This window comes from Takifugu rubripes, chromosome 3, assembly GCF_901000725.2.
Source record: "Takifugu rubripes chromosome 3, fTakRub1.2, whole genome shotgun sequence".
Taxonomy (NCBI): Eukaryota; Metazoa; Chordata; class Actinopteri; order Tetraodontiformes; family Tetraodontidae; genus Takifugu; species Takifugu rubripes.
The window spans coordinates 7627258-7644653 of NC_042287.1; the positions used below are offsets into that span (position 1 = coordinate 7627258).

The 17396-nt window shown below is 48.8% G+C and overlaps 2 protein-coding genes across 3 annotated transcripts; both read right to left on the reverse strand.

Moving 5' to 3' along the window:
• LOC101063273 (PR domain zinc finger protein 2-like) lies at positions 1-6696 on the reverse strand. Its single transcript, XM_003963253.3, is given in 5 exon segments — positions 1-1426; positions 1590-3355; positions 3358-5684; positions 6248-6377; positions 6455-6696. Coding segments are annotated over 2 exon segments (3972 nt in total). The 5' UTR covers positions 5578-5684; positions 6248-6377; positions 6455-6696; the 3' UTR covers positions 1-1426; positions 1590-1603.
• A 2734-nt stretch (positions 6697-9430) lies between these two features.
• On the reverse strand, positions 9431-17180 carry pdpn (podoplanin). Of its 2 annotated transcripts, XM_011602379.2 has the most exons (5): positions 16747-17180; positions 12188-12321; positions 11716-12148; positions 11480-11588; positions 9431-10888 (listed from the first exon to the last, which is right to left on the reverse strand). In XM_011602379.2, exons 1-5 carry the CDS (start codon positions 16808-16810, stop codon positions 10882-10884), a joined length of 747 nt encoding a protein of 248 aa, XP_011600681.2. In that variant the 5' UTR covers positions 16811-17180; the 3' UTR covers positions 9431-10881. The 2 variants fall into 2 exon arrangements, with proteins under 2 accessions (XP_011600681.2, XP_011600679.2); XM_011602377.2 differs by having other exon boundaries at positions 11716-12321; positions 16747-17177.
• Positions 17181-17396: the final 216 nt, after the last annotated feature.

Below are 17396 nucleotides of genomic sequence, written 5' to 3' on the forward strand. Positions count from 1 at the left end.
TTATCTGCATTTCTTTATTAACGAAGTTTAACACATTTTCACATTCTCCATTTGTTGAAAAATCTTTAGTGCAAATCAAAACAGAACTGTTCAGAGAACCATCACATGATTTTAAATTATTAATAAATATGCACGGCTACATTGACACTTCAATGCTACAAGCACTTTTCACAGTTGAACGACAGCCTTCCTGTACACACCATCCAGCACTAACTCAGCCAGCAACGGCTGACAAGGTGGATGTTTGAGTTCTATTTCTGACTCTTAAATATAGATTATTTATTAGACCAGCATACCCAGATTATCATAACTCAGATGAATTAAATATCTACCCTGCTTTACTTTATCAAACTAGTTCATACAAAAAAAAAATCAGATTCTCAAGGCATTCAATCAAAAATGTGGGTTTATACATTAGATATGACAGACACTGATGTTAATATTAATTTTTTTTTAACAAAATCAGATTTATAAAGTGTATTTTGGCAAAATAAAATAAAGCCTATAACACAAACTTGCAGTCAGGCTACTGAAAACTTCATTAACATTGACCTTCAGCCTGCAGTGCACACGGAGCACTTTTTCCTCTAGGCCTTTATTTTGGCGGGAATCATCCCTCTGGCTCCTCACAATAAATTCCACGTTAGAAATTACTTCTTTTCTTCACTACTTGTGTGCCGCATTCATTCATTCATTCATGTTATTATACATTTAACGCCAATTCTTCAACCCTCCACACAAACACCACCTTAAATAGAGCCAACCAGACTCTTAAAGGCTACATGTTATACATCCATTTAGGTTAATCATGACCTCCCTAAACACTCTCAACATTCTGCCTTTTACCCTGTGCACATTGTGATTCCTGTATTTTCACCCAAATGAGACACTTCTTTTGTTGCTCAGATTTTTGTTCAATCAGGTCAGATTCGGTACTCAGGTCTGCTCCCACCGACATAATCCAACTGCAACGAAAACACTAACGAGGCTGTCAAAACAGCCTGCAACATGCAGTGGTACACAACTAAAAAGCCACCTACAACAGACTAGCAAAAGTGCAAAAAAGCATGCTAATGATTGCCACCTGCAGCCCCTGTAATGACAAATGTAACCCCCCCCCCCCCCACACACACACACACACACACACACACACTCGAACCGCCTCGCTTCCTCTCCAATTTACAATGCAGAGCTGCAGCTTCACTTCAAAGTGCAGAAGCGTGCGGCTGACAGAAAGGTTGTGAAATGAAGTGAGGAATCGCGGCGCTCCGAGCCACTACAAAGGCCTTCAAATATCCAGCGGAACGCGTCCACTCACGGCGGGGGCCTCGCGTGCTCACTCATCCGCTGTACAGCCAGTTTGAGGGTTGAGAGTCAGTTCAGAGGTTCCCTTCAGTGCCGCTTTGAAGTTCCACCCAGCAGGTATCTGAAAGCAACAAATTTCGGACCCTGAATATTAAAAAGTGACTAATCTGGATACTGCAGTCGCTAACACTGGAGCAACGCGTTACCGGTCTCCTTTGAGTTACTTTATTAATAATTATGATGAATTATTTGTTATTTTTAGGAAGCTAAGTGTGATAAAGGACCTGTTGCGCGGCCTTCAGGGAGAGGGGCTCTGCTCAGAGCGGCTGGCTGCTTTTTCCTGGCTCTGCGTGGACGACAGCTCCCCCTCCGGCGGCGCGCTCTGCTGAGGTTTCACGATGGTGATTTTGATGGGGATCCCTTTGACGTTGGGCTGCACCCTGCTGTACTGACGCATGGCGGGGTTGAAAGTGCGAACCATGGGGAGTTCGTTCAGAGAGGGAGCCTCCGCTTTGGGCTGCATGCTCTCCTTTATGATTATTTTACTCCTTTTGCTTGTGAAGACGGTCTGCACTGGCAGGATGGCGGCTCTCTTCCCCAGTCCGGCCGTCTGGAGTCTCGTCTTGTGCTGCGGCGACGCCTGCAGTTTGTCTTCACCAACTATGCGGAGCTTCTCGTCATTTTCCTTGGTCACGGAGATCCCTCCTTCTTTCCGTTTCTTCACCTCGCTCAGTTTCCTGGGGCAGACGGCCATGTGTTTGGTTCTGCTGCGGCGCATGGTGAACTCCCGGCTGCAGTGGGGGCAGACAAACACCTCCTGCTTGTCGTGCACCTGCGCAGGCGCCGTTCTGTTGGAGTTATGGTCCGACTTGTTCCTCTGCGGCATCACCCTTTGGACCAGCTTCTTCTTCCTCTTCCCGAGGACCTTTAACCTCAGCTTCACCGCAGAGTCCTGGGTGGGTTTCGACCTGGTTGGGTGGTCGCTCCTGTTGGAGTCGTTCAGCCCGTGAGCAGAATTCGTGGCGGACAAGACGCCGTGCTGCGTTTTTGCGAAATGGCGCAGCGGGATGGGGTTCTTCTTTGGCGTGTACCTCTTTTTGTCACTGGCGGTTGCACACGCCAGGATGTGCTTGTGCAGCTCCGGCATGTTGTCAAAGCTTTTGCCGCACTTGGTGCAGCGGATAGCCGTGCTGAAGGTTTGTGGGATGTTGTGGGTGGTGAAGTTGGTGGCTGACGTCACCGAGCTGGCAGGGGACCTGTTGTGGTAAGGGAAGGGAGGGGGCTTGAAGCTGGGGTAATGCTGGTTAATGCCAAGGCGGACGTCGCTCCCTTTGAGCTCGTCTCCGTCTGAAGCCTTGATTTTTACTGTTGTGAAGAACTCTTCAGCGGCCACAGCTTCTCCTCCTTCCTCCGTTTTCGCCGCTTTCTTAGTTTCCCCCCGAGCGTCCGGCGCCGGAGGCTCTGCGCCGACTCTCGCCGAGTTGTTGTAGTTTTGAGGTCGGAGTTTGCCCTTTTCTTCCTCGGCGTATGTGCACTGTTGACCCGGGTGCAGTTCCTCCTGGTGCCGTTTCAGGTTGCAAAGGTAAACAAACTCCTTCGTGCACACGCTGCACGCGTAAGTCTTTCCGACGCCGTGGAGGCTCGAGCGGTGGTCCAGCAGGTCAGACGGTTTCCCGAAGAGCAGCACGCAGAACTCGCACTTGTAGGGCCAGTCGTCCGCGTGGGCGCCGACGTGGTCGCTGAGCTCCTTCATTGAATGATAGAGTTTCTCGCACACGTTGCAGATGAAATTCTTGGTGAAGGTCTGCACCTGTGCATCAGCCCCGGTGCTGCCTGGGGAGGCGTCTTCTTCTGCTGTCGCGGGTGAAGGGAAGCTGGTTGTTTTGGGTGAAGGAATGTCACAATCAGCAACTTCCTCTTTTATGAGCGTAGGTGGTTGCGGATCAACGACGGGCTCCGACTCAGCTGCAGCAGCATTATCAGAAACTGGAGTCTCTGGTTCTGCAGGGTCAGCGGGGTCCGCGGCCTGAAGACCCGGCGCTGATGCCATCTGTTGTTCCGTTTGATTAACCCCACCTCTGCAGGGGCTGCAGGATCTGACGCGTGCTCCTGCAGCGTGCTGACGGCAGGGGCCACGCTCCGCGGGGGCTCCAGGGCTATTGTGCATTCGATCAACACCGTGTTGCTAATGTTGTAAGAGTTAATGAGCGGGTCGTTTAAGGTCACCGCGGGCGTCAGCGTCACCTCAGACACAGGGGTGGATTCAACCAAAGGTGGATTGAGGGTTATCTGATCAGTGAGGAAGACGTGGCTGGGTAGATTTAGTGCCGGGTCCAGAGGCTGGGAGAGGGCCACGAGACTGGAATTAGCTGCGAACGCAGTGGTTAAATTACATTCGGCAGCATTTAAGGGGTTCTCCGTGCAGATTACCAAACCCTCGGGCGATATGTTGGGAGCCAGGACTTGGACCGAGTGGCCTGAGGGGTTGGTCAGGGGTGGGGGAGCCAAAACTGTGAGCAATGAAGGAGCGGTGGGGAGTATGGCGTGGGAAGCTGGCGCCGCAAAGGCGATCGTGCACGGCGAAGCTGGCTGCAGCGCAACAGGGGTGAGAGAGGCGGGTGACGGAGTCAGGGAGTTGGAGGGCAGGGTGAGTCCGTAAACAAGTCCTTCAACAACAGGATCCACCGGGGCGATCAGATCCGGGGCTGTAACTATGGTGAAGTCTGTTACTATGGGATTGTCCTCTCTGATATCCATTAAGGTGCTCTGACTGGTGCAAACCTTGGAGGCCTCTTCATTCAACGCCGCCAGTGACGCTAAATTTGACGTACCCTCACCTTCACCCAGGATCTTTTTTTGCAGACTCAAATCCAGCACAGCATCGTCTCCCGTCTTCTTGATGGTGTTAGAGAGATCCAGGGGTTGTTGGTTGCAGGGATTACCGCCCGTCACGAGGGGCCAGCTGTCGGCCTGAACGTCATTCCTTTGTGCCTCGGACAGAGACGTGTCATCGGGTTCACCGGCCGGCTGGTGCACAGGTGACGAACTGCACTGGACTTCCACCTGGTCTGCACTTACGAGCTCGCAGTCCGCCACCTCCGCTTCCTTGTTTGTCGTCGGGTTTGTTGGGGAGCTCAGCGGGGATCCGGTCCTTCTTTTAAACCTCCCTGTTCCAGCAGGAAGGACAGAGAGAGAAACGGGAGTGCAGGAATTCTGCCCATCTGCGATGAGTGCGAGTGTAGGTTTGAGACCATCCTCTTTCTCCAGGAGCTGCTTCAGCTTGGGGGACAGGAACACCGTCCGCTCCTTGTGGGCAACGGTAGATTCTGCTCTCTGCGGGAGAATCGTTTCTATTAAAGAAGTCACAATCGATGAGGACGATGAGGAGACAACCACCTCAGACTCCAGTTCCGTTTTGATTTGCGGTAAAAGTGGTGGTGTCGCTGTTCTTCTCTTGGTCAGGGTTTGACCAGGTAACTCTTTGCTGGGATCTAGAATCAGAGAATCCAGTCTCAATAAAGTGGGGGACACAGAATGACCCTCGGTGGATTCACAGCTAGCGACCGTACTTGTTGACACTATTTTTCCATCGATATAAAAGCTGAGGTTCTCCGAGGCGTTGCTCGACACATCCAGCATATATCGCTCGGCGGAATCTTCGTTGTCCTGACCCGCAGCAGGTTCTGTCCTATCGCCAGGCTCCGTTTTGTCTTGATTCGAGAGCGAGGAATCACAGGTTACCTTCTCAAGGTGCTTTTCCGGGTGCAGCTGCGGTTTCACCGCAGCCACTTGCGAGTTCTGCTCGTGGACCCTGTGCTCGTGCCGCTGCCTGCTGGTATGTGTGCTGAACACTTTCTCACAGTAGCTGCAGGCATGCTGACCGTCTGATACCCTGCGTTTGTCCGGCTGTTCGATGGAGTCTCCAGTCGACGAGGTTGGAGTGTTGGAGCGAATGAGGAGTGAAGAATGAGGCAGCATATCCAAGCCTTCAGAATCCAGTTCTGTCTTTTCATGTTGCAGCTGATCTAGATTTGAAACCAAAGAGATGATTTTGTTATTGGTCTCATAGGCATGTGTCATGTGAATGTCCATATGTCTTTCCAAGGCTTGTATGCTGCAGAAATGTCTTTCACAGTGCTGACATGAGAAAGAGATCCCGTCCTTCCCAATATCCTGACCGGGATGTTGATGAAGATCCGATTTGTGTGCTATATTCACGTCTGAGGAAACATCGGTCTCCTCCTGAGGGATGTCCTCCTCCTCCTCCTCCATCTTCTCATTTTCCTTCACGTCAGAGATGTATAACAGAGGTGAATCCTCCATCAGGTGCAGAGGCTGGATCTTGTTATATCAGTTCACACAGGTGACTTTTGACATCTCTAGAGATTGAAAAAAAGAATCTCCTTTAGGAAACATAGCCACACAGAGAATCAGCAGCACCATGAAATGAACCCGAATCTCTACAATAATGATGAAAAATTACATCCGTGAATGCCAGAGTTTAATATTTGAAATATATAAGTACATATATAAAACAAGGGAAGGGACTATGCTACATCACAGCTTCTTCTTTTTTCTGAATAAAGAAAAAAAACCATTTAACATGGCAAATGATATTAGGGACGCAACTATATTAAAAAAATGTATAAATAAGCTGCTTACAGACTAAAAAGCCTAAAGAATTAGCAAAACATCAGATGCATTTAACACACATCAACTTTAAATGTCTGTAAACAGCTCAAAGAAAGCAGGAATCATGAGAAGAAGGTAAAGGCCCGACATAAAATACTTAAGTAATTGGGCTAGGTTCGCAAAATTATCGTCGATAATGATTAATTAGCTGGTTTAGACATTGGATTGGCAAAAACTACAGGACTGCGTGCATATTTTTTATTCTTGCAAGTGTAGATTAGCGCTGAATGCGCTCACGCATCTGTTTCACCTGATTGACGCTCCTCCGTCCTTGCACCATTGCTAGCTGCTCACACTACACGTCGTCACTTCACTGTTTTGCTACGGAGGTGGCAGCTAGCTGGTCACTTGAAATGTCACCTAGTCTCCCCGGAATACCGCTGTTATAGACACAACGAAGATTCTTGTAAATTAAAATCCAACAAGAGGTTAGCTAAAAGGACAAGACTTCACTTACCAAACGGGGGGAAAGCTGTTATTGCCAGTGAAGCATTGACAAAATGCAGCTAGCTACATTGCTAGCGGACAAGTCCTGACTATATTTTGATACAGTGTTTATATCAGCCGTGTTATCAAAACTTTGATATATTTTATAGTTCGTGCTTCTACTTCCAGAACAACATCGCTGTGAAATGTTCCTCTTCTGCAGGTTGCAGTCGGTGTTTTCTTCCCTAATGCGCCACTGAGAGTCCAGCGAGCTGATTGGTCAGATAATCCGACTGTCTAATTTTGACCAATCAGGAAAAGGTTTGTTGAATACAGGAAGGAAAAAAACATCTCTGCTGCTGTTGGCTCCCTCTGAAGAGCTCCAAGCATTAGTATCTAATAACCTGATATTTTAATTATAACACACCGATATAATCTTCTCTCTTTCTCTTTTTGTTTGCAGCTAAGAGTTTACCAGTGAGTCTAAATTACAAAAGCTGGTCGGTCTTTGTCACAGTAAAAGTTATATTTCAATATTTTTTAACCTTAATCTCACGGAAGACTGAATTGTTCCAGTTTAAATTTGTATTTTTAATGCAAATTAAAAAAACAACAACAAGGTTTTCAGAAATTAAGATTTTTAAAAACATATAATTATAATAGCAAGTTGGGTTCTTGCACTACACGCATTTTGCCTGTAGAGGGGGCAGTAACGCAAATAAATGAGACACCAAATAATAATTCGGAAAATTTTCATGAAGTTTGGCCGTTTTTTGTGATTGTTTTTTTAAAAATTAAACCACCATTTGTAGGCTCATATATGGTGTTGTGCAATGAATGGACAAAAACCAGACATCTTAATCATTTTAATTGTAGTTGATGTTATTATTGATGTTTTCAACATGGTTTACCTTTTCTGGGGGAATGGTGGTGGTATCATAATCCAGAGTTGCCCTTCCTCTACCAAAGGCTCCAGCTTGTCTTTGATTGCAGCTCGGCATATAAACACGTGGCTTGAGATTAATCAGATATATAAATCAAAATATAAGCAGTTGCTGATGTCACCATGTTCTGATACACAGACACATCATTAAAGCACTTCTAAAATCGTCTGATGGTGCCAAAGAGGAGACCTTGTTCTTATCTCATTATCCAGCCTGCGGTATTTGAACAGGCACCAAATATCTGCTGATGCTTGAAAAAGAAAGCAAGAGATAATTTTTGCAGCTTTTAACGGCAGCTTTTTGTACATAGATTTGTGATCCAGGTATGTCGAGTATGCCTGAAGAGTCTTTATAGGACTGAAGGTCAAAATTAATTACTGCTTGGAGATTATCCAAGCACATTCAATTCGACATTCACAACTAAATCACATCTTTCACTGCTTTCCAGCCTCTGCCATTCAAACACACACACACACACACACACGCGCCAGCTGCCTGTCATCCAACTGTATCCCATCCCTCATTCCCCCACCTCTGCGCTCTGGCCTCCATCAGCTGTCCAATCAGCTGTCATTTATGTCACGACATCAGACCTGTGGCAACCAGACATGTGGCACGCCGAGCAGCTCCAGCCACGGAGGACGTCAGCACATCGTGAGCACGAACATGCCGACATGTGTGTTCTCATTCCAGTCCGTTCAAAAACACTTCTGTTTCCATTCCGGTCGTCACCCTGTCATGTTTCCGCTTCCAACAAGAGAGCTTTTGTTTTAAAACTGTTTCTAACATGACGAGCTTACGCCAGCTAACTGCCGATGTGATCAATATTTAGTGGTGCTATTTATTTCACAGGATGGAGATCTAAAGGGGAACTTGGCTTTGAAAAATGATTCAAAACACGGCCAACGGCATCTATTTGCTGTAACACTGTTCTTTTATGGTCTAGTCCAAAATGAGGGGTGTTTTCACAGAGACGTTAGTGTATCATAATCTCAGCCACTCTAGGTCAGTAAAACCTTCGTACAAATATTGATGGGGGTCCATTTGCAACTTAGATCGCAGTCGCTGATGAATTTTACTTACATGGGCCAGTAACTGATTGATTTACCTGTGAAAGTTTTCTCCCAGTTCCAGTGAGAACCTGAAGTGCTTCGATGTCGGACATTTAGTTCTCTGCTTTGTGTTTTGTTGTGAAATTTCTTTCATATTTAAGCATTCCTGTATATTTTCCCGACCTGCGTGTTGGGAGGAGGGGGGAGCAGCACGTTTTAATAAGTACCCTCATATATACAGGACACACGAGGGCGTCCACACAGCCGTATTTATGTCTGCAGTATTTAGAGGCAGGTAATTAAATACGAGACTAAATCGCAGGCTTTTTTTAGGGTCTCCACGTTGCTAGGAGATTTCTGCTGGATGACTGTCACGAGGGGGACTCGGGCCTTGTTTACAGTTTCATTCCTACATAAATGATCGATGCTGAGCCCACCCAGGAAGTGAGTCCACCCAACGATGCTTCCCAGCATTCCCCCCTTCCCCGGAGCACCGACGGTGAGCCGCTCCACAGCCGATGCCGTGGCCCCGCCATCTGCCTCTCTCAATAGACTCCATTGTTCCCAGCGGTGGGAGGTGAGCGAGAGAGCTAAACAGTTATGAAGCCGGGGAGGTGGGCATTGGGCCGCTGCCTAAAACCACACGGAGGAGAGGAAGTCAGCTACAGAGCATCTCTGTGCGGCTTGCAGTTTTCTTCAGGAGTTCCTGGTTTCGGCGTCGCAGGAACAAAAACAAGCACTCTGTGACATAAAGCAAACACACCTAACTGTCAGAGGGCCCAACGGACTCAACGGTCCCAGGCTGTGTTGCGCCATATTTGGTGCTGAAACAGGGGGCTTGTTTTCCTTCTTACATTTTTGAAGCATTTCATGAATGGGCCAATCAGAGTCAAGTGGATGGACGCTGCCAAATCATGTGAGTGGAACACCCTCGGGAAGCGGCTAACGGAAGAGCGAAGCCGTTTCGTAAAACCACTTCACTTTTCAAAGAAGAAGAGCGGCCCGTTGAAATTTGGTGGAGAGTTTCTGCCTTTTTTATTGAAACGGTACGAACAAAACCACTGCATTTAAATTACAGACAAATGAGACAGAACAACTAGAACTTATTCATGATGTGTGGCAAAGCAGAAAGGTGGAAACAAAACGCGTCGTTGCAAATATCTGCAGAGTCGACAGCCAGCGGGGGGGGGTCATTAATTCTCACTGTAAAAACAAACTCACTGGTTCCACTCAGGGAGAAAAAGAGTCACAATGCCTCGAATAAGTCAAAAACCTACTTCAAGTTGTCCTTTTTTCACACACCCCCCCCCAAAAAAAGGGTGAAATTTCACAGAAACCTGGGGACTTAAGCTGGATGAATGATTTTATTTTTACAGTGCACTCCTCCCGCGCACATTTAAAGAGCAAAGATAAGCCGAGGAACACTGACAACCGGAAAAAAATATGGACGCCGTTGCCGTGCCCTGAAACTAAGCGCAGCTATCTAACATCATCCACACTATCGCTGTTCTGGTAATCTATCTATCAGCAGAATGTGCTATGACTCCGCTGTCAAAACAACGCTATCGCTGTGGTTAATATCAACTAGCTGTGTGGGTGTGCCTGTGTATGTGTGCGTGTGTTATGGATAGCAAGCCAGCAAAGCTGTTCTGTTTTGGGCCTTTTTTTTGGAATGGGTGGTGGTTAATAAGTCAATAATAACGCGGTGTAAATGTTAAAATGCTCCTAACTAAACAGGAATACCAGAGACAGTGGCACAAACCCTTCTGCTAAATTTCACAGATATGTATTAGCTTTTTATACGGCAGTGTCAAAGTGGGCAGAATGTGGTGTTAACTCTTCCAAAAGGGGGTGCCTTTGCTTTCTGTCAGCCCCGTGCTAGTCCACGGCACACGTGTTGAAACAACTTCTGCACACGGTGCTTCAACAGTTGGACAACGCCTGGATGTGACGTGGGGCCCGGGGCTGCTCAAAATGTCCGTTTGCCTCGGCAATGACCCGGTGGCTGCCTGTACTCTGATGGTATTCAGCGTCGATCGCTAGCCTACGCAACTGCAAGGTATGAAAGTGTTATTAGCATTATGCTACTGCGTGTAGTCCCCTTGGGTTCTATATACGTTCTTTCTCTATGGGTTAAATTTCAGATGCTTTAAGGTTCATGCAAATATAAATCAATCTATTCGCAAAACATGTCAGGCCCTCCTCTATTTTGAGGGTGGGAGTGGGCCTGGGGGTTGGGGGGTGGGGGGGTTGGGGGTTGGGGGCGGCGAGGGCATTTGCCCTCCTGTTCTGCACACATGCAGTACATACATCAACACACAAAAGACACCCCCCGTCCCCCCCAAAGTCTTATTTTGTCAATAGTCCAGGTTGGATGTAACTCCGCCGTCCTGCTCGGCTTGAAGCTCGGAAATGACGTCACAGCTCAGTAGTTCAGAACTCTGGATGGTTCTGCTGCTTCTTCAAGGGCTGTGTGGTTACAGAAAGAGAAGGTCGGCAGGTTAATGCAAGCAGATAATCGCATGACGATATCTGTGCCATAACTGGAGTGTGGGGGTCCAGCGGACTGAGGCAGCCACAGTGGAAACATAAGCTGCATCACTGCCTTCCATAACATCCCATAGTGGCCACCACTGCACTGCTGATCACAGTGGAATATCTATAAAGACTTTAACCAACGGGAGAAAGAGCTGATGACGCCCTGCCAGGACAGGTTAAAAGGACAAGACGCTTCCCTTCTGGTGGTTTTTAGTCTTCTGATGCCGAAAAAAGACGAGATGAAACTAAGAGGACAGCTTTATCATCTCTGGACTCCAGCATCAGGTTCAGACAGCCAGTCCCTAAATGAACTAATTTCAGGGCCAAACGCAGCGGCTCCACAGGGGCGTCTTTATCTCCCTCCTCTCTGAGTGCTTACGTCACTGCTCGTGTTCGTGCATCTCGTGTAAAAGTCTACGTGCACTCGCCGTCTCCCAGCGCAGCCACAGAAATGCCAGAACAGGTGACTCACCACATGGCATTAGTAACACCGTCTGCTTCCTCACAGACCAAGGTACTCACGAGTATTTGCCCATCCTCCTCGCCACGAAGATCGCCACGGCGATGACAAAGGCCACCGCTAATAAGACGCCAATGACGATGCCGGCCGCCTGACCGGAAGTCAGTCCTTCTGTAGGAGAGAGGCCAAAGAAACCGAAAATAAGAGTTGGTCCGTTATTCCGACGACTGCTGATAACTATCACAGTCACTTGCTGTTTTGACCCCGTGCATGCATGCATGCCGTGCACGCTCCTCACCTGTCTGTTTTTGAAAGCCAATGGACTCGGTCGTGGCAGCTGCCGTCCCTGATGTCTGGACCACCTCCGCCTCTTTGGTCGGAGCTGCAGTCTCCGCCGTGGCAGCGTGGGTGCTGAGCAGCTGTCCGGGTACTTCCGTCTGCTTGCTGGTGACCATGGTGTCATTCAGGTCCACCTCTGGCGTTGCTTCCATGGTCACTTTCTGGGGGACCTCGGATGTGGCTGGTGCTGCGGTTATTTCAGGGGGGACCTCGGCTGTGGCTGGTGCTGCGGTTATTTCAGGGGGGTCCTCGGCTGTGGCTGGTGCTGCGGTTATTTCAGGGGGGACCTCGGCTGTGGCTGGTGCTGCGGTTATTTCAGGGGGGACCTCGGCTGTGGCTGGTGCTGCGGTTATTTCAGGGGGGACCTCGGCTGTGGCTGGTGCTGCGGTTATTTCAGGGGGGACCTCGGCTGTGGCTGGTGCTGCGGTTATTTCAAGGACGAGCACATCTGGCACCGTGGGAGGAGGGCCGGTGATGACAAAATTGCTTTTGGGGGGTGCTGAGTTGTAAAAGGTGGCGGGCTGGATGACTGAAGAATCGGTGTTTGTCAGGATTAGTGTTGGGCCTAGGGACAGAAATCAAACCTTAGCTCACCAACATGAGTACAATCTAAGACACTAGTGGATGGATGGGTGTTTGCTTGCTGTTTTGCCCACATTTTTATGCTACTTCCTGTATTGTTTCTCTACTTCCTGTCATTGTGCATTTCCTGTCTCACATGCTAACGTGTTTTGGATTGAATACGCTTGCCTGTCCAATTTATTTTAGCATCGGAGAGGCAGAATTTAGATAAGATCTTCTTGTTTAGGCTTCCTTTACAACCAGAGACTTTCCGGTCACGCTACCTGTTTTCTTTGAACAGTAGCCCAGCTGCTAGCATGTCTGGTGGGGGGCAAAACGTGTTGCGTTCCAACTTTGTTCAAGTATTGAAGTAACCACAATGAATCGACGTGATTATTAGATCCACTGTCATATTTGCACAGCAGAACAAACACTTCTACTCTTCGTTCTTCAACTCTTCATAATCACCAGCGCACGGGCACCATGACATCATCACTGCCACACCCCATGACTTCATCATTAGACGGACAACTTCCCCCACTGTCCTGTCTGTGAGAATCTGCGCTGCTGTGCTGGCGTGCCGAAATAATGGCTCATTTCCTGCAGCAGGCGGCGAGAGCGTGGAAAGAAAAAGGTGGACCAGTCGTACCAGCTGCTCGGTAACTGTCCAGCATTCGTAACGAGGGATATCAATTAATACTCAGAGCTTTGAAGTCCTCTTTGCTCGCAATAAAATGGAGGTTTGAGCGTGGCAGCCCTGTAAAGAAGAACACTCTTTCATCATGGTTTGGACTGCGACGAAGCCTTGATTCTAATCATTCCCCTCCAATAACTAAGTCCCATTTGCCGTCCCAGCAGCCACAACTGAAGGCTGGACGTGGCTGCTTCAGATTTTGGGACCTGCCATCTGCAATGTGGCCATGAAATTGCTGTCTCCAGTTAAATCAGGAGAAATTTGGTCCTGAAAAAGACTCATTAATCCTGCCCCTGGGAGCATTCCTGCTCTAGAGTCAACATAATGTCTCTAAACTTAGCCGCTGACGTCGCGCCCTCCCCGTCTCTGTTTTGTCCAATTGTTCTAAATACTTGAGATTATTGAAAATGCGTAACTGAGGTAAAAATAAAGCTGTGTTTTACGACCTGTGCAGCCCCCTCTTAACTACCCTATTCATTAGCAGGTTGGACAAATATACCGTAACATTTGTTCCCACTCGTGGCAGAGGGGTGACGGTGACTCGGACCGTTTGTTTGGAAGGCCTGTGAGGGATGATGAATGCTGCGCTATTTGTAATCTCCCCTCTTAACAACTGCTTCAATATGTGACCCGTTCCCACAATTAGCCCCCTCCCCACTGCGCTCACATCCTAAATACAGCGGAGCAGGACCGTTGCTCTCCACATCCTCTTTTTTGGTTTTGTTTAATCCCTCTCACATCTGTACTCCTCTCCCCGCCGCCGCCACGCCCCCAAAATGAGTTTCTCGCTGCAGAGACAGTGGACACAATTTATGGATTTCACATCGTCTGATCCCAAATTTGAATTTTTCTGCAGCAGGTCCTTTTGAGCGCCACATGCGTGTAAATAAACCCACAAAGGTCAGCTGGAGAACAGGATCTCCTCTGCTGATGAGGCCCTCTTCCAAAACCAGAGCTTCTCTCCGGGTCAGCACGCGGCACTCGTGCTTCTCGTGTGTCCTCCGCTCAAACCCGTCGCCGACCTCGGCCAACTTGGAAGAGGCCTGTTTCATTTCCCTGCTCCCAGACTGAGAGACGTTTATGTAACTGTGGCGCTGTCCTTATTATTCCAAAGTTCTCTGCAATCCACCCAGATCGTTTCCCCCACGATTACATCAGTTTGACCACATGTTCCCTATCATGAAACACCCTGAAATCATCCGCACGATAAACAAACGGTAGCAGAAAGCCAGTGAGTCATTGTGTCTGTAGCAGGATGCGACAGGGCTGCAACTGTATTTAAAGCAATAAAAGGGGATCAGGAACGTGGCAAATCTGTAACAGGAAGATGGGAAAATAAACCGACAATACTGTACAAATGCATCGTTGCCCCTTTTGTTTCCATTTTTAATTGAAAAAATAAAAAAAACACACAGTTAAGCCCCGCCCACGTCCCAGTCCCTCCAGTACCTGCCTGGCACTGAGCTGCTGGGATGAACAGAACTATATGCAGCAAATGTGTGTGTGTGTGTGTGTGTGTGTGTGTGTGTGTGTGTGTGTGTGTGCTTGTGTAACAGAACTGGTAATTCACACGGCAGTGTGGGAGGAAAAGGGTGTGAGGGAGTGTGAGCTGTCCACCTGGAGAGTCCAGGAATGTTCCTGCTGCACCAGAGGAGCGAAATGCCCCCAGATCCTCCCCTCCCCCTCCCCCACCCCTCCCCGCGCTGTGGTGAGATGCCATGCCGCGATACTTTCCCCACACTCCCACTCTGAGATACTGGGGTGTGCCATGAGCTGCACCCAAGGAAGACTTTAGAGAGGAGCCAGTCGGGAGTGGAATATTCCCAGCTGGGCTTATCACAGATGCAACAGAGGGAAGGCTGGGACTGTTTTCCGAATCATGCAGCAGGTCCCACATGAGCTTTATCACTGTGTGTGTTTGTGTGTGTGTGTGTGTGTGTGTGTGTGTGTGTGTATGTGGGGGGGCATAAGGTGAGATCACTGTGGAAAAAACCTACATAAACAGATCATGTTGTGGAATCCGTTCATAACACTTTCTCTTAGCCTTTAAATACAACATAAATCACCCTGTCGGAGGCGAGGGGGTGTTTCTGTATCAGCAGCTCCACTTTCTCAACTTGAACCCACGCAGGTGCTGTGTGGACGTTAATGTATTTCTGAGTATATGTACAAATGGAGAAACTTCTATTTTCATTTGAGGTTCAACTCAAATCATTCTAAATAATCTGGAATTCACACCCGATGAGCGAATCCTAATTTGATTGCGCTTTAGTGGCCCGGTTAATCTCCCAACACAGACCTTTTTTGTCCAGTGAATTATATAACTGTCTCCTTAAATACAGTATTTTACCAAAGCATTTAAAGTCTCAGCTTGTCCAAACACGCCTGCGAGAGCTGCCTGCGTTATAGTTTTTCAAGTGCTGGGCCCGGACAGAGGTCAATGACCTCTCGCTTCAGCAGCCAGATGTAACGGAGGTGTTATTGGGCTGGGGAGGCAGACAAAACTCATTAAAGCGGAGGGGGAGGAGGGCCGGGGAGGAGGCGGCGAAGGCTTTTACAGGATACGCCGGGGTCTGTCGGTTAAGTGTACAGGCTCATGGGAGTTAACAGACCCCCGTCTGTGAGGCGGGCATGTGACGCGAACCCTGTTTCCACTCTTTCCGACTGAAACCCGGGAAGAATATCAGGGTTTTCAAAGGCAGGATTATCCTGAATTTGTCTTTTATGTTGAGTGTAGAAGGTTTTTTTTTTTCTTTTAGTCTCGTCAATATCTGCCCCTCTTGCCCTCAGGCAGCGGCTCTCATGAGGTTGTGAACAATGAGGACGCAGCGGTCGCACAGGGCGAACGGCACAACACGTGCATAAGCATGTTTGCATATCTGGGGAATACATTTGGCTCTTTTATGTGGGCCCTGACCCCCTTCCCCGCCCATTTAGTGAGTGCTAAACGGCTGATAACCACCCTAAGATGGGTAAACGCCAAGGGGTGTGGCGCCTCATGGTCTACCGACTCGTGGGTAAGCAGCGGGCGGGGTGCCTCTCAGAGCACATCTCGTCCCCGGTGCTCCCTCTCTTCTCTCCATCCCTCACTCCTCTCCTGTCTATATGACCCTCTCGTATATATAGAGCCTCTCTATTAATACTCACATGCAACCCGGCCCTACCCTGCCCTGCAGTACCCCCGGCTTGTCCCCACCTCCCCCTACCAATACCAAGCCTTCCTGCTTCCCCTGGGCAAATGCTGCCGGTCGGGGTGAAGGCAGGAAGCAGAAAGGAAGAGAAAACAGGCAGAAAGAAACAGGAAGAGCTAAAAAGAGGGAGGCAGGGGGAGACAGCAGATTAGTTTACAGATGAATGTGCACAGTGTAAGTTACAGCCACCTCCCTCCATATCTCAGCCCCATGTGGAAGTGTCTTTTTTAACTGTCACTGCCAGATTCCCCCACACCCTCCCCCCGAAAATGTCCAACATTCTGCTAATTATCCATCCTGTCCAAAAGTCCAGCGAGATGAGTACGGGTTAAAGCGCTCAAAGCGGCATATTTGATCATATTTGTCATTTCAAAGGGAAAAAACTGGTTTTAAATTACGGAGATCAGATAATGCGTTGATGTGAGCGCTATATAATCGGGGTTTATCCGGGCCGGAGCAAACGGCCTCCAGAGGGTGTTTTTGTTCCATCAGCCGGGATTAGACGCAGACAAAGAGCCGCGCCGACGGCAGAAAGTTCACTTACTTGCACGTGTGAAGGCGCAGAAGGGGCCAGCCAGGGCCAACAGGAGCAGCAGCTGAGCGTTCATGGCGGCGGGGATGTTTCACGGCCGTCTGGAGTCCACAACAGCAGAGAGCTTGCACACGCTGTAGAGCACACACACACACACACACACACTCACACACACGCTGAGCGCACGCTGGCCAGAGGGTGAAGGGTTAAGTACCCTTCCACGTCTCTCCCCCCCCAAAAAAACAAATAATTTTTTTTTAAAAACAAAAAAACAGTGGCAACCTTCAGGAAGAGTTTGAGCGGGGAAAAAGTTTAGATCCTTTTTGGGGGGAGGACGGGCGAAAGTGAGGATGACCACAGGGCAGAGAAGGAGAAGAGGGAAGTCTGGCACTGAGGAAGTCGACAGAGAGGAGGACTGGCACACAGCAGGAGAGGGAGGTGTGTGTGCGTGTGTGTGTGTGTGTGGAGGAGGGGTTCTGGTGCAACTGGTGGGCAGGGTGGGAGCAGGTTGAGTCGGAGGGAGGGAGGGCGGCTGGGCTGGGGTGGAGAGGTCCGTGTCAGACGTGTGGTGCAAAGACAGCGCTCCTGTTTACACACACACACACACACACTCACTCACACACACACACACACACACACATACACAAAGACCGTTGACTTAA